We start from the raw sequence: 17,561 nt of genomic DNA on the forward strand, positions 1-17,561 counted from the left end.
AAATCGTTGAAATATTTATATTTTTGTTCTGTATATTTGCCCAACACCTCTTATTTTCACCATATTAGTCCCGCCAAGTTGTACCTCCAAGTTCACTCTGAAGGCAGCTGGCCACTTCTACCAGCCAATCATAGTTGACCATTCCCTGTGCACCTCACTGAACCACATGCTGCAGCCTTCAGAGTGAGATTGCAGTCAGAAATGAACGGACTCATTGAACTGTACCTATCCGCATTTGACTTGTGTTAGTGCTTGCATTTAAGTGTAAGTACGGCACATGCCATTGCTTCTTTAGTTGGGTGTTGCTAAGGCAGTCTAGTTATTTACCATGTTTATAATGTTTAAAAGGTATTTTAGTTTTCCATGTCCGTCTTGCTTGTTCAAGCCTGCTAGCCAAGATGTTAGCCAGTCATGCTAGCTCATTTATGCTGTGTGCCACATGCCTTGTTTAGAATTATTCTGTTAATACTGTTTGCTTATAGACATAGTATCTTTAATAGCCATGTTACGGACATTTACAACCTTTATGTACTGTAGCCTCATGCTACCGTGTACTGTATTTAGCCTTATGTAGCATGTAGCCTAATTTAGCCTGTACCTTTGCTTGCGGCACAGTTACTATTCCAAGTTGGTCGTGGTCTTGTGCACATGTGCAGACGTTGGTTACGTTCCAGTCATGTTTTCAGTTATTATGCTTACCAGTATTTTGGTCTTTAGCCTGTAAGTGTATTTCTATAGCCTGTAGTGTATTTGGTTTTGCCCCTTACATTATATCTTGGCATAAGCAGTATAGAGATACTGTGGTACCTGGTTCAAATCCAGCCTGTATCACATTCGGCCGTGATTGGGAGTCCCATAGGGCGGAGTACAATTGGGCCAGTGTCGTCCAGGTTTGGCTGGGGTAGGCCGTCATTGTAAATAAGAATGTTCTTAACTGACTTGCCTAGTTAAATAAAATATGTTTTAAACAAATCTCAAGGTAGAGATTAAAATGACCTTAATTTTTTTTTTTTTAAGCTTTCAAAATGTTCTTATTTCCACTGTTTTTGTCCTGTCTCACACCCGGACTTTTGACAATCTTCTATGTATTACACTTACAAAAGTCTAATTCTGTTTAAAAAAAAGAGTCAAATAAATGGAAACTATACACATATTAGATAAGCATAAGCCATTTGATATATCAAAAAAAAAATAATTACACAAAATACAGTAGTCTCTAGGTGTTGTGTCATGACCACCATGACAAGCAAATAATAATAACCGTTTTTAATAACCTTGGTTACCATGGATATGAATAGTGACAGTGGAGCACATGGATGTCATGGAGGGGAATTCCAATTTTGATGCCAGGAAATGATAGGAAAAGAAAGGTAAATATGACTTGAGAAGATATTTCCAAATAGGCTATAATTTCATCAAATGATGTTAGATTTTTTCCAATTATGTTTTAATTATGTGTATTTAGGATACATTGTATGCTAGCTGTTCAACTGGAGCATGCTGGAATCCCTTCTATTTATGACCAAATACTGTAAAAATGTCATTCCCACCACACGTCATTACCACCACATAATGAACTGTGATGGTAAAGACAGAATGTGGTGGTGATGACTAAATGTATTAGTTAATACATTATTACTTACCTAAGGCTAGGTAGCGGAACCCCTAGCCAACATCTGCTAAAATGGCAGAGCTCGAAATTCAAAAATATTTTTTTGAAATATTTAACTTTCATTCATTCACAAGTGCAATAGACCAAATTAAAGCTTAACTTCTTGTTAATCTAGCCATCATGCACACCATTCGATTATGTTAGGTCAGTGCCTAGTCACAGAAAAACATACAGCCATTTTCCAGTCAAAGAGAGGAGTCACAAAAAGCAGAAATAGAGATAAAATGAATCACTAACCTTTGATGATCTTTATCAGATGGCACTCATAGGACTTCATGTTACACAATACATGTATGTTTTGTTCGATAAAGTTCATATTTATATCCAAAAGTTTCAGTTTACATTGGCGCGTTATGTTCAGTAATGTTGTGCCTCGAAAACAGACGGCGAATTTGCAGAGAGCCACATCAATTTACAGAAATACTCATCATAAACTTTGATACAAGTGTTATGCATAGAATTAAAGATATACTTCTCCTTAATGCAACCGCTGTCAGATTTCAAAAAAGCTTTACGGAAAAAGCACATCATGCAATAATCTGAGTACAGCACTAAGCCACAAAAACAAGCCATACAGATACCCGCTGTCACGTTCCTGACCTTGTTTTCCTTTTGTATTGTTGTGTTTAGTGGGTCAGGACGTGAGCTGGGTGGGCAGTCTGTGTTGTTTGTTCTATGTTAAGTGTCAGGTTTAATTGACCTTGTATGGCTCTCAATCAGAGGCAGGTGTTTTCGTTTTCCTCTGATTGAGAGACATACATAGGGAGGTTGTTTCACATTGTTTGTCGTGGGTGGTTGTCTTCCGTGTCAGTGTATGTTCGCACCACACGGGACTGTTTCGTTGTCGTTAGTATATGTAGTCTGTTCCTGTTCGTGCGTTCTTCATGTTTTATGTAACTTCTCTCGTTCAGGTCTGTCTACGTCGTTTTGTTGTTTTGTAAAATTATCAAGTGTTCTTCGTGTGTTTAGTTTCGTCTTGTTAATAAAGATAATCATGTCATCATACCTCGCTGCAAATTGGTCTTCCGATCCCTCTCTCCTCTCCTCGTCCGAGGAGGAGGAAGAATTAGAGTTTCGTTACAGAACCACCCACCAAATTACCAGAACCAAGCAGCGGGGAAAAGGGCAGCGACAGCAACCGCAGAAATCCCAGGATTCATGGACATGGGAGGAGATCTTGAACGGAGAAGGACCCTGGGCACAGGCTGGGGAGTATCGCCGCCCCAAAGCTGAGCTGGAGGAAGCGAAAGCTGAGCGGCGGCGATATGAGGAGGCAGAAAGGCAGCGCGACAGGTACGAGAGGCAGCCCCATACATTTTTTTGGGGGGGGGCTAGAAAGGAGTGTGGCTAAGCCAGGTAGCAGACCTGAGCGCACTCCTCGTGCTTATTATAAGCAACGCGTCACTGGTCAGGCACCGTGTTATGCGGTGAAGCGCACGGTGTCGCCAGTGCGTGCCCATAGCCCGGTGCGCTATAGGGCAGCCCCCCGAAAGTGTCGTGTAAGTGTGGGCATCCAGCCGGGGCGTATTGTGCCTGCTCAGCGCGTCTGGTCTCCGGTACGCAGTTTCGGTCCAGGGTATCCTGCGCCGGCTCTGCGTGCTGTGTCTCCGGGGCGCTGGGAGGGTGCAGTGCGTCCTATGCCTACGCTTCGCTCGTACCGGGCAAATGTGGGAGTGGAGCCTAAGAGAGAGGTGCGCGTAGTAGGCTCTAGATCTTCAGTGCTCATCCACAGCCCGGTTCAACCTGTGCCTGTACTCTGGAGGGTACGGGCTGGAATAGTACTCCAGCCTGGGGGAGTGGTGCAAAGGCTGCGCACCAGAGCTCCAGTGCTCCCCCACAGCCCGGTCCTTCAGGTGCCTCCTTTTAACATCAAGCCTCCTGTAGGTCTCTCCAGCCTGGTGGGTCCTGTGGCAGCCCCACGCACCAGGCTGTCTCTCCGTCTCCTCCCTACAGGTCTGCCAGTCTGCCCAGAACTGCCCGTCTGTCCCGAGCTGTCAGAGCTGGCCGTCTGCCCAGCGGCGCCTGAACTGCCCGTCTGCCCAACGCCGTCTGAACTGTCCGTCTGCCAAGCGCCGCATGAACTGCCCGTCTGGACTGAGCCTGCAAAGCCGCCCGTCTGCCATGAGCCTTCAGAGCCGTCCGCCAGACAGGAGCCGCTAGAGCTTTTCGCCAGACAGGAGCAGCCAAAGCCTTCCGCCAGACAGGATCAGCCAGAGCCTTCCGCCAGACAGGACCAGCCAGAGCCGTCCAGCCAGGACCAGCCAGAGCCGTCCAGCCAGGACCAGCCAGAGCCGTTCAGCCAGGACCAGCCAGAGCCGTCCAGCCAGGACCAGCCAGAGCCGTCCAGCCAGGACCAGCCAGAGCCGTCCAGCCAGGACCTGCCAGAGCCGTCCAGCCAGGACCTGCCAGAGCCGTCCAGCCAGGACCTGCCAGAGCCGTCCAGCCAGGACCTGCCAGAGCCGTCCAGCCAGGACCTGCCAGAGCCGTCCAGCCAGGACCTGCCAGAGCCGTCCAGCCAGGACCTGCCAGAGCCGTCCAGCCAGGACCCGCCGTCCCTCAGCCAGGATCCGCCGTCCCTCAGCCAGGATCCGCCGTCCCTCAGCCCGGAGCCGCCGTCCCTCAGCCCGGAGCCGCCGTCCCTCTGCCCGGAGCCGCCGTCCCTCTGCCCGGAGCCGCCGTCCCTCAGCCCGGAGCCGCCGTCCCTCAGCCCGGAGCTGCCGTCCCTCAGCCCGGAGCTGCCCCTTATCCCGGTGCTGCCCCTTATCCCGATGCTGCCCCTTATCCCGATGCTGCCCCTTCATTTAGGTGGGTTTAGTTGGAGGGTGGTCATTGGGAGGGGGATACGGAAGCGGGGAGTGACTATGGTGGTGTGGGGACAGCGTCCAGAGCCGGAGCCGCCACCGTGGACAGATGCCCACCCAAACCCTCCCCTTGAGGTTGAGTTTTGCGGCCGGAGTCTGCATCTTGGGGGGGGGTAATGTCACGTTCCTGACCTTGTTTTCCTTTTGTATTGTTGTGTTTAGTGGGTCAGGACGTGAGCTGGGTGGGCAGTCTGTGTTGTTTGTTCTATGTTAAGTGTCAGGTTTAATTGACCTTGTATGGCTCTCAATCAGAGGCAGGTGTTTTCGTTTTCCTCTGATTGAGAGACATACATAGGGAGGTTGTTTCACATTGTTTGTCGTGGGTGGTTGTCTTCCGTGTCAGTGTATGTTCGCACCACACGGGACTGTTTCGTTGTCGTTAGTATATGTAGTCTGTTCCTGTTCGTGCGTTCTTCATGTTTTATGTAACTTCTCTCGTTCAGGTCTGTCTACGTCGTTTTGTTGTTTTGTAAAATTATCAAGTGTTCTTCGTGTGTTTAGTTTCGTCTTGTTAATAAAGATAATCATGTCATCATACCTCGCTGCAAATTGGTCTTCCGATCCCTCTCTCCTCTCCTCGTCCGAGGAGGAGGAAGAATTAGAGTTTCGTTACACCCGCCATGTTGTGGAGTCAGTAAAAGTCAGAAATAGCGTTATGAATATTCACTTACCTTTGATGATCTTCATCAGAATGCACTCCCAGGAATCCCTGTTCCACAATAAATGTTCATTTTGTTCGATAAAGTTAATCTTTATGTCCAAATACCTCCTTTTTGTTAGCGCATTTAGTACACCAATCGAAATTCACAAGGCGCGGGGAAGTCCAGATGAAAGTCCAGATGAAAAGTCAAAAAAGTTCTATTACAGTTCGTAGAAACATGTCAAACGATGTATAGAATCAATCTTTAGGATGTTTTTATCATAAATCTTCAATAATGTTTCAACCGGACAATTCCTTTGTCTTTAGAAATGAAAAGGAACGCAGCTCGCTCTCACGGCCGTGGGCCTGACTTAGCTCATGGCACTCTGCCAGAAAACCTGGTTCAAACAGCTCTTATTCGCTCCCCCTTCATAGTAGAAGCCTGAAACAAGGTTCTAAAGACTGTTGACATCTAGTGGAAGCCTTAGGAAGTGCAATATGACTCCATAGACACTGTATATTCGAAAGGCAATGACTTGAAAAACTACAAACCTCAGAATTCCCACTTCCTGGTTGGATTTTTCTCAGGTTTTCGCCTGCCATATGATTTCTGTTATACTCACAGACATCATTCAAACAGTTTTTTCTATCCAAATCTACTAATAATATGCATATCTTAGCTTCTGGGCCTGAGTAGCAGGCAGTTTACTCTGGGCATCCGAACGTGAAAATGCTGCCCCCTATCCCAAACAGGTTTTAAAACCTGAAAAGACAAACAAATTACCCATATGATCATGGTTATGTTGAAATGGAACACTTATTTGCAAAATAAGACCATTACATGTTTTATTATGTTAGGATGATTGAGTGATTTCGATGTCTATTTATGTGACTTACAATGGATATTACTGACTTTAATTATTTATTTAATATTGTTCTATAAGATGCCCCTTAAATCAACCAAGAAGAGAACAAGGACATAAACCATATATACAAAAGTATGTGGACACCCCTTCAAATTAGTGGATCAAATTAGTGGATTCGGCTATTTCAGCCACACCCGTTGCTGAAAGGTGTATAAAATTGAGCACCCAGCCATGCAATCTCTATAGACAAACATTGGCAGTAGAATGGTCCATACCAAAGAGCTCAGTGACTTTCAACGTGGCACCGTCATAGGATGCCACCTTTCCAACAAGTCCGTTCGTCAAATTTCTGCCCTGCTAGAGCTGCCCCGGTCAACACAAGCTCACAGAACAGAAGCGCGTAGCGTGCCATAATCGTCCGTCCTACGTTGTAACACTCACTACCGAGTTCCAAACTGCCTCTGGAAGCAACATCAGCAAAATAACTGTTCGTCGGGAACTTCATGAAATGGGTTTCCATGGCCGAGCAACCACACACAAGCATAAGATCACCATGCACAATACCAAGCGTCGGTTGGAGTGGTGTAAAGCTAGCCGCCATTGGACTCTGGAGCAGTGGAAACACATTCTCTGGAGTGATGAATCATGCTTCACCATCTGGCAGTCCGTCAAACTAATCTGGGATTAGTGGAGAACGTTACCTGCCCCAATGCAGAGTGCCAACTGTAAAGTTTGGTGGAGGAGGAATAATGGTCTGGGGCTGTTTTTCATGGTTTAGGCTAGGCCCCTTAGTTCCAGTGAAGGGAAATCTTAATGCTACAGCATACAATGACATTCTAGATAATTCTGTGCTTCCAACTTTGTGGCAACAGTTTTGCGGAATGCCCTTTCCTGTTTCAGCATGACAATGCCCCTGTGCGATTTGGGTGGGCATTCTAGTTTGTATATTTCTTTGTTGGCCAGGTATGGTTCCCAATCAGAGGCAGATGTCTATCGTTGTCTCTGATTGGGGATCATACTTAGGCAGCCCTTTTTCCCACCTTCAGTTGTGGGATCTTTTCTTTGTATAGTTGCTGTTTAGCGCTACAGAGCCTTACGTTCGTTTATTCTTTGGTTGTTTTGTTGGTGTTCATCTTAATAAAGAAAGATGTACGCTTACCACACTGCGCCTTGGTATCCTAACGACGGACAAAACATAATGTGCAAATTTTATATAAAATACCTTAGGCACAATTTCTGTCATTTCCATTTCAACTAAAATAGCACATTTTATGACGTGGTGGTAATGACATTTCCCCTCGGGTATTTGGGGAAACCGATAAAAATCTTGATATTCTTAAATAGTATGGTCTCAGCCACTATTAGATATTGTTTCCAGACAGCGTGATGAAAATATTCAGATAGATAAAAAGCAGTTTCAAGAGGTTTCATTTCCCAAAACATTTAACATCCAAAAGTGCCCGTATTTGCAAAATCAACCATATATGTCATTATGTGTATTCTAGATACTAGCACGCATAACTCCACAGTCTACTGGGCCTGTATATTGTCTGTAAGCCTATCCTCATGGTTATTGTTGTCTTCTATCTTTCCATAGAACCACTTTTTTACTCTCTCACTTTTACTATGAGCCATCATTACAGAGAAGTGTGTTGAACCCAATACCTGCAATAAACTTGTCTGAAGATATCTTGGTTCTTGCCAGACAGACCTGTGGTGGCTGAACCCTATCCATTGGCACCGAATAGCTCTCTACTAGTGCCCGTTCTACATGGTCCTCCCGGATCAGCCTTTCGTATTTTTCATTGGCCTTTGTACTTGTTTATAACATGAATAGCGACTGAGTATATTCTGTATCCCCAGTCAATGGACTGTGGAGCATTTACTGTTCATAATAAAAGACATGGGTATGGTAAATTCTTTAACTCACAGTCACTAAGCTGTTAAGTGGAACTCTTGCTTTCACCTGTGCAATCGTGTTAAATCAGTGATTACGTCATTGTGCAGAGTAAAGAAGGTCACATTTTCAAAGTGTGATTGTATGACTGGATTCACTCATCTATTTGACAGTAAACCTTGAGCATGGATATGATGTCTCAGAATAGTAATCACAAAGGTGTACCTTTTTAGTTTTGTCCATAGCCTTCAAGACGGCAACATTTAGGATCTCCAGAGCAGAGAGGACATTCACATATCCCCCCAAGTGTTGAGCAAAGTAATCTGAAATTAAAGAAAAAAAGCAAACCTATTTTTAGATTTAACATCGACACCAGTTTCTTATACTATACAGTACGAATAACACATTCAGTTGAATATCTAATATTGCAATATCTTTGCCCATAATGCACACTTTGATCTAAAAAAATGTCTATGAAAAATGTCGTAACTACCTTAGACTGATCAAACAACAAAACAGAACAGTACATCCTGAGACACAAGACCGGACATTGATTAGATCAACTGTTATAATCTCTCATAAAGTTGGAAAGTAAGTAAACCGAAACGCTTAAGTGTGCCAACATTGTTCTTATACTTTATTATGGTAATGTCAAATCAATCAGGGCATTTTAACTTTCACCAATCTAAGAGTGCCCCGGATTTCCTTGGCCTATGAAGCAGTCATTGATTGACGTTCAATGCACTAACTCCAAGATAACACAGAGAAAGCACTTACAGTGATAAGAGATAGTCAACATCCCCCCCATGTCAAGCTGCTCCACTGACTGATGCTTTTCCCATTCAATAAATTATGCAGCAGGTTTATTCTCGGAAGTGAGTGTTTACAGGTTCTTGTCCTACTTCTTGGCTTTCCAGGCCATCTGCCACTAATTTTCATAAGCTGGATATCTAGATGTGTCAATAAGTTTATACCCATACTTATAATAATAGAAGGTTATGGATGATGATCAGCATGACAATGTTGATTATGAGGATAATGAAGATCAGAATGACATTGTTATGATGATTATGCTGATGACAACTTATCACAGCAATAACCCACTGGGCACAAACTGGCTGAATGGTGAAGGTCGAGAGCCGCGTGTCCTCCGAAACACAAGCCGCACTGCTTCTTGACACAATGCAAGCTGACACGGTCGCCAGGTGTACGGTGTTTCCTCCGACACATTAGTGCGGATGGCTTCCAGGTTAAGCAGGCGTTGTGTCAAGAAGCATTGCGGCTTGGCTGGGTTGTGTTTCGGAGGACGGCGGCTCTCAACCTTCGCCTCTCCCGAGTCCGCACGGGAGTTGCAGCGATGGGACAGGACTGTAATTACCAAATGGGGGAGAAAAAAAGGGTAAAAAAAATTGCAAAAAGTAATCAACTGTTGTTTTCAGGGTGAAATTTCAACCGCAGAATTGGCATCATGGTAACCAATTTTCAACATAGACAAACCTTGTGGAAATTATCTAGAATTTGTACCTTTGAAACAACGTCAGATCTTAAATGTTATATCCAAGATCAAATAATAGGCTGGGCAGCCCCTCCTACTGGAGAGTTGATCTATCTTCCGCAATCCATTTGGTCTCCCATCCAGGGTTTTAACCAAGCCCAGTTTAGCTCTGATATTTGTCACTGACTACCACGAAAGTACTATCATGAGAATGATTATTGAGAGATCTCTTAATATCTAAATAGATTCAGTGTTGCTATCGAAGTCATTCAATGATAGTATTTTGGCCTATACAGCATTTGCGGAGTCATCAACAGCTATTGTTTCAATTCAACTAATAATAATGAATATTATTGTGTGGTTAATGACTGTGTGGTTAATAATGAATATGTTGGACACGTCTACATTTCAACCAAAATTAAGTTAAAGAATAGGACTGAACTATAAATAAAGTTTGACTTAATTTAGTCCTATTCTTTAAATTCGATTTTTGGTTGATATGGCGAAGTGAATCCAACATTCAAAATATACATTTGAGGACAAACTGGAATTAAATTCAGACTAAGTCAGTGGCACAAAATATACATCTACTTCAAATGTTGATATTTGGTTGCGTTGTCAACTTAACACAATTCTATATGACTTTTGTAATACTATAAATAGCCTTAATAACTTTAGGCTGTCTTCCAAACTAATGTAACAGTTTTTTATTCAACCTTAAAATGAGTAACACATCCATGGCCACATTTTGAGTTGACTGCAACTATAAAATTCGTATTATGCAATCATAGAAAGCATGCATGTTCAAGGTAGCGTGCAAAGGTCGCAGATCTGTGATCTTTACAATATACATATGGAACAGCATTGATCACTTGCACTATGTACAGTACTTTCGATGTAATCTCAACTACAATCTAGGTCATTTGGTTGTGCTATTAGAATACACACAGTGATAACACATTAAGTTGTTGTATAAATACAAAATATCAGACACTGTTTTTTCATTATAATTTGTTTGTGCTTTTAGATGGTTGAAAGCATAGTGATAACACATTGGGAATTCAATAAACTTCTGGCTGTCTTTTTGAGTGGGTGAATAAAAAGGTTGAAATGTCATTGATCAACATCTCAACCAAAAATGACCCACATTTCCACATTGAAATGACGCGGTGTGCTCACTGGAAAGATACGGACCTTATTATGAAAGAGAATTGTTGAGCACAAAAGATTCAAAAGTGAGAATAATGTATTACTGGAGGCATGTTGGAGAGATTGCAGGGTTAATTTTATATAAGGATAGGCCACATTAAAACAGACACTCACCTGATAGTTTGTCGGTATCTAGGTTGCTGCAATGTATCGGAAAATAAATAGATGGGGAAAGAAATAGAGTTCATTGAATTACAGGCATTTCAAAGATTTCTGGTGTTTCATTTAAGTCCTTGGGAATGCATGGACAGAATTTCGAAGTCTACAGAGGGAAACTTTGCACCACGTCATGAAGCTGGGTACCCCCAATGTACTGTAAAACTTTCAGGAATTAACAGGTTCAATAAAAGATAGCAAGATGATTACTACGAGCTCTGAATAACGCTTAATTCACCTCACACTTTTCCACTTAGTGTGTCTGAGTGAAGCCTACAGGCTTTGATTAAAGAAATGTGAACTCCTCTCTGGTAATATCATTTCTATGTTAATTGAAATGGACTTTGTGGAACAATATTTGAAATATTCAAGTCAGATTTCTCTAGGCTGAAATGTATGGCTGGGCAGAAATGACCACATAAAAGGCGACCACCTAAAATGTTATGTGAAACTGTCAAGAGGAGTAAAACAAGGTTTTCCACTTTCGGCATATTTATTTATTATGGCTATCGAAATGACATCGTACCATATTACATATTGGAACGTATTTAAAAAAAATAACTTTTACATTACCTTGTAGTTTACAAATAAAATGGTATGATGGTGAAGTGGACATACTCTGTATTCATATCCCGAAAGAAAGAAATCTCACTATAATACAATACATACAGCAAAAAATATTCCACTTTATTTGGAAAGGCAGGCCAGACAAAATTAAATGAACATGACTTCAGAGGGCAGAAATGATTCAATGTTAAAGCATTGGACCTCTCACTAAAGGCTTCAGTCATACAAAAGCTATACTTAACTCCGAACTGGTTCTCTAGTAGATTAGCAAAAATGGCTTATCCCGTGTTCAAGAATGGCCTTTTTCCCTTTATTCAGATTACAACCTCACTTTCGGGGATTTGGAAATGAAATCATCTCCAAAATATCACTATTTTTAAAACAAGCCATAGAAAGCTGGTTGCAATTTCAGTTTAATCCACCAGAAAAGACAGCACAAATATTATGGTTAAACTCAAAAATATACTAATTGACAAAAAAAATACATTATTTTTGGCATGAAAGAAAAAAGGTATAATCTTTGTAAATTATATCATAAATATGACTGGTGGAGTTAAGTCACACATGTAGTTAACAAAAACATGGAAATGTCTGCTCTATCCAAAATTACAAGCAACTGATTGCAGCATTACCACAAAAATGGAGGAGGCAAGTGGAAGGGGGAGGAGGCAAGGAACTTGTCTGTCGGCCCTGCATTAAAGACCGAAATTGGTTAAAGAAAATTGTACTTAATAAAAAAGTATACCAGTATACCAGGGCCAACAAATATAAACGCAACATGCAACAATTTAAAAGATTTTACTGCGTTACAGTTCATATGAGGAAATCAGTCAATTGAAATAAATTAATGAGGCTCTAATTGTAACGGCAGTCTAAGTCGTCCTCCTCAGACGAGGAGAGGCGAGAAGGATCGGAGGACCAATGTACAGCGTGGTAAGTTTCCATGATTTAATGACAAAAACTAGACAAGAATACAAAACAACAAACGTACTAACCGTCACAGTCCCGTGTGGCACAAACACTGACACAGGAGACAACCACCCACAAAATCCCAACACAAAACAAGCCACCTATATATGATTCTCAATCAGGGACAACGATTGACAGCTGCCTCTGATTGAGAACCATATTAGGCTGAACACAGAAACAGACAAACTAGACACACAACATAGAATGCCCACCCAGCTCACGTCCTGACCAACACTAAAACAAGCACAATACATAAGAACTCTGGTCAGGACGTTACAGTACCCCCCTGCCTGCGCTGGGCAGGCAGGCAGCTCAGACGGCGTTGAGCAGACGAGCAGTGCAGGCGGCGTTGAGCAGACGAGCAGTGCAGGCGGCGTTAGGCAGACGGCCGACTCTGACCTGCTGAGGCGCACAGTAGGCCTGGTGCGTGGTGCCGGAACTGGTGGTACCGGACTGGAGACCCGCACCTCAAGGCTAGTGCGGGGAGCAGGACCAGGGCTCTGGAGACGCACTGGAAGCCTGGTGCGTGGTGTAGGCACTGGTGGTACTGGGCTGGGGTGGGGTGGGAAGGTGGCGCCGGATATACCGGACCGTGAAGGAGTACACGAGCTCGTGAACACCGAGCCTGCCCAACCTTACCAGGTTGAGTGTTCCCCGTAGCCCTGCCAGTGCGGCGAGGTGGAATAGCCCGCACCGGTATGCTGGCGAACCGGGGACACCCTACGTAAGGCTGGTGCCATGTACACCGGCCCGAGGAGACGTACTGGAGGCCAGATGTGTTGAGCCGGCTTCATGGCACCTGGCTCGATGCCCACTCTAGCCCGGCCAGTGCGGCGAGGTGGAATAGCCCGCATTGGGCTAAGCACGCGTACTGGGGACACCGTGCGCTCCACCGCATAACACGGTGTCTGACCAGTACGACGCCCTCTCACTCCACGGTAAGCCCGGGAAGTTGGCGCAGGTCTCCTACCTGACTTCGCCACACTCCCCTTTAGCCCCCCCCCCCAATACATTTTTGGGTGAGCCTCTCGGGCTTCCAGCCGCTCTGCCTTGCTAGCGCCTCATAATGCCGCCTCTCCGCTTTGGGGTGGCGACACTCCTCTGGCTTTGCCCAGGGTCCTTTACCGTCTAGGATTTCCTCCCATGTCCATTCCTCCTTGTACCGCTGCTGCTGTCGCTGCTGCCCGTTTCCACGCTGCTTGGTCCGGGTTAGGTGGGTGGTTCTGTAACGGCAGTCTAAGTCGTCCTCCTCCAACGAGGAGAGGCGAGAAGGATCGGAGGACCAATGTACAGCGTGGTAAGTTTCCATGATTTAATGACAAGAAAACTAGACAAGAATACAAAACAACAAACGTACTAACCGTCACAGTCCCGTGTGGCACAAACACTGACACAGGAAACAACCACCCACAAATCCCCAACACAAAACAAGCCACCTATATATGATTCTCAATCAGGGACAACGATTGACAGCTGCCTCTGATTGAGAACCATATTAGGCTGAACACAGAAACAGACAAACTAGACACACAACATAGAATGCCCACCCAGCTCACGTCCTGACCAACACTAAAACAAGCACAACACATAAGAACTCTGGTCAGGACGTTACACTAATCTATGGATTTCTATGGACTGGGAATACAGATATGCATCTGTTGGTCACAGATACCTTTAAAAAATGGGCTTCACAATGGGCCTCACGATCTTGTCACGGTATTTTTGTGCATTCAAATTGCCAGTCAATAAAATGCAATTGTGTTCATTGTCCATAGCTTATGCCTGCCTATACGATAACCCCAACACCTTCATGGGGCACTCTGTTCACAAAGTTGACATCAGCAAACTGCTCTCCCACAACACGCCATACACATGGTCTGCGGTTGTGAGGCCGGTTGGGCGGACTGCCAAATTCTCTAAAACAACATTGTAGGCGGCTTATGGTAGATAAATGAACATTCAATACTCTGGCAACAGCTCTGGTGGACATTCCTGCAGTCAGAATATCAATTGCATGCTCCCTCTAAACTTGAGACATATGTGGCATTGGGTTGTGTGACAAAACTGCACATTTTAGGGTGGCCTTTTATTGTCCCCAGCAAAAAGGTACGCCTGTGTAATGATCATTCTGTTCAATGAGCTTCTTGATATGCCACACCTGTCAGGTGGATGGATTATCTTGGCAAAGGCGAAATGCTTACTAACAGGGATGTAAACAAATTTGTGTACAACATTTGAGCGCAATAGGCTTTTTGTGCGTATTGAACATTTCTGGGATCTTTTATTTCAGCTCATGAAACATGGGACCAACACTTTACATGTTGCGTTTATATTTTTGTTTAATGTGTATGGGGGATACAACCATCCTAGCTATGCAGATTTTGCTGCGAAGAGACAGAATCATTAGATCACTTGTTTTGGTACTGCCCATATGTATCTTGTTTTTGGTCGCAGGTTCAGGAATGGTTGAAGAATTGCAACATTTACCTGTAGATAACTCTGCAAATAGCACTGCTGGCTGATTTGAAAAGTCATAGACAATCGAACAGTAATATAATAATACTTTTAGCAAAAATGTTTATCTTTAATTTAGAATCTGTAGAAACTATGAGAATAAAAGATTTAGAACGTTTGGGAAATCACAGCACAGTAGGAAAATATATGGCAATTAGAAACTCAAAACTGAATGGTCTTCAGATATACTGTGGGTGGTAGGGGTTGAGGGTATCTCTGAAGGTTGGGACTAAAAACAGACAAACAAAAATAACTAATGTATAATATACTGTGTCCGTAAAATGTATATAGTATGTATAAACTGGAAGTAGAAGCCTAAGTATTGTTGTCCATTAGTTTACTCCAATTAGGGGAAGGGTGGTAGGGTTAGGGGAAAATAATAAACAAGGAAAATATATAAAAAATATATACAGTATATATGATGTTTTATGGGGGATTGGAAATGATGCAGACAATTACATGTTATGCAGTGTGAGCCTAATATGTGCACGTATAAAAGCATCTCCCTTATCCAGAGAGAGTGCTTCTTTGCTGGTATTTAACGACCTTTACTGGCTCTGCTTGGACGGCCAAATTAACAGCAAAAGTTAACTTGGTTAATGACTTGTGTAATTGGCATGTGCAAACTGCATTGCTCCTACTATCATCCACTGTCGTTCATCAACGTTGAAGCAAAAAATTGTTTTCAAAGCAACAAGCCCCAACGCCCTTTGTCACTTCAAAGGGAATTACCTTTTAACTGCCAATGTGTTTCCATTAGAAGAGTAACATTAGTTTGAAGTTGTACTAGTCGTATGTACGGCATACGCATTGTATACATCGTCCAACAAAATGCTTACTTGCAGGTTCCTTCTCGACAATGCAATAATAAGAAATAATAAAAGACAAGAATATGAACATAAAGTAAATGTGGCTCAGAAGAATAGAATAAACATTTTAGCATAAGTATAATACAGGAAGGCACAATTTAAAGTCCAATATTTACACGTGTATTGGGGAAGGGGGTGATCTTCACTGTGGGGGAAAATGCCCTTGCCATTCCAGAATGGTTTTCATTACCATAATCATTAACATAATCTCAAAATTGTGTATACAACTTCTTCAGGCAATCTTGGTTTCTCGATTTGTTCATCTGAGCTGCAGGGACTTTGACGGACAAGCTAATTTCCCTAACAAGGGTTTTGTTGGACTTCAAATTCTATACTTTTGTGAAATTCTTCATGTTGGGGGAGCACGTCGGTAGATGCTCAATTAATATACATTTCCATTCAACAGGCTTAAACAATGGAAAGTTCAACTTTTGCCACTTCAGGAGAGAAAAAGGCTATGGAAAAAGCTGGCTTTTAAATGGATAGTTTGGGATTTTAAAACTTCATATTAGATGTGAGAGCAAAATTACAAGATTATGTTATAATACTTTTATTGCATCAAATGGTTGTTTTATGGAATAGAATAAGGTTCTTAGACCACTCATCTGTGCGTGGTCTTCTGAATTGGGCCTCTGGGGCTTAATGCTGCCAGTGGATTTACGATGCCTTTGGTGATAAAACCTAAAGACCGCATTCCATAGCATGAGTTGGTGTTTGTGTACTGGGAGGTACCAGGGTGGAGATGGCTCGGGTATGGATAATGATGAGGGGAACCTTGTTTTGGGGGACAGTCCCTGGTTTCCACACAATGAGAATAGTCTTTACAGCAGATACTGTCCGCTGTGAATGATTCATTTCTTTCATACGAATCCTAACCTTGTGACTCATTCCACACATCTGTTGTTTGTCATGAACATTCAGGAGGATGTACTTTGCTATAAAATGCTGTGGCTCAAATCCGCTTGTTGGGCTTTCAACTAATCATCTAAGGGTGGTTTGTCGACCAGCCATCATTATTGCAGAGCACTCACATCATTCACTGGTGTGTGTGGTGTGACATGCTTTCCTTATTAATACGTTTTGAATAAAGTAATATCCTGATTGGTGATTGACCTGGTCTCTCCTCATTATTGATTAGAATTTCCACGATATAGATCACTGGTCACTAACCGGTCGATCGCTAATCTTAGTCGATCACCAAATATTTCTGTAAAAAACCCAATGATAAAGCCTTTCGTTTTCCTATTTTCTTTATTTGGTTTGAGCTGTTGGCGGTAGGTGCACTTGATTTAGCAGCCCTAGCGCCGGGAAGGCAAAGTATTCCCATTTTGAACCATTTCATGTGCCTGAAGGTAGAACTCCGCCTACCCGGCAAGCCCAGAGGGCAAATAAAGCGCACCCTATAGCCCTACCGCTGGCCAATCAGATAGTTCAGATCACTGTGTCTGCAGTTTCCTCGCGCCATATACTGTAAAAAGAAGCCTAGAACGCAAAGTTGATATGTGAGATTTCTAAAGTTTTAAAACCATGACTAGAGAGAGACTCAACGAATACAGCAAAGAGCTTCTGTTTTAGGAGTAAGTTCATGTTTAAATTGTTATTCAGCACTGTCAACACTTTGTTCAACAGTTTTATAAGCCATAAAATGCACATTCTCCCTACTTCCACTCACGCTACAACCAGCACTGCAGCTGCAATAGAGGAGTATAGCAAAGTGTTTTCAAATCAAAATCAAATCAAATTTTATTTGTCACATGCGCCGAATACAACAGGTGTAGACCTTACAGTGAAATGCTTACTTACAAGCCCTTAACCAACGATGCAGTATTAAGAAAATACCAAAGAA

General features: G+C 43.0%; 1 protein-coding gene across 3 annotated transcripts in view; it reads right to left on the bottom strand.

Annotated features, from left to right (window-relative positions):
- LOC139565377 (N-terminal EF-hand calcium-binding protein 1-like) overlaps positions 1 to 17,561 on the bottom strand; it is a 68,550-nt gene that overhangs the window by 11,283 nt on the left and 39,706 nt on the right. For all 3 annotated transcript variants that reach the window (XM_071385681.1, XM_071385673.1, XM_071385689.1), the window contains exons 4-5: positions 10,755 to 10,780; positions 8,162 to 8,259 (exon numbers count right to left, since the gene is read on the bottom strand). In XM_071385681.1, coding sequence (XP_071241782.1) covers positions 8,162 to 8,259; positions 10,755 to 10,780 — 124 coding nt within the window. The remainder of the gene's footprint in view (positions 1 to 8,161; positions 8,260 to 10,754; positions 10,781 to 17,561) is intronic.

This window comes from Salvelinus alpinus, chromosome 2 (genome assembly GCF_045679555.1).
Source record: "Salvelinus alpinus chromosome 2, SLU_Salpinus.1, whole genome shotgun sequence".
Lineage (NCBI taxonomy): Eukaryota > Metazoa > Chordata > Actinopteri > Salmoniformes > Salmonidae > Salvelinus > Salvelinus alpinus.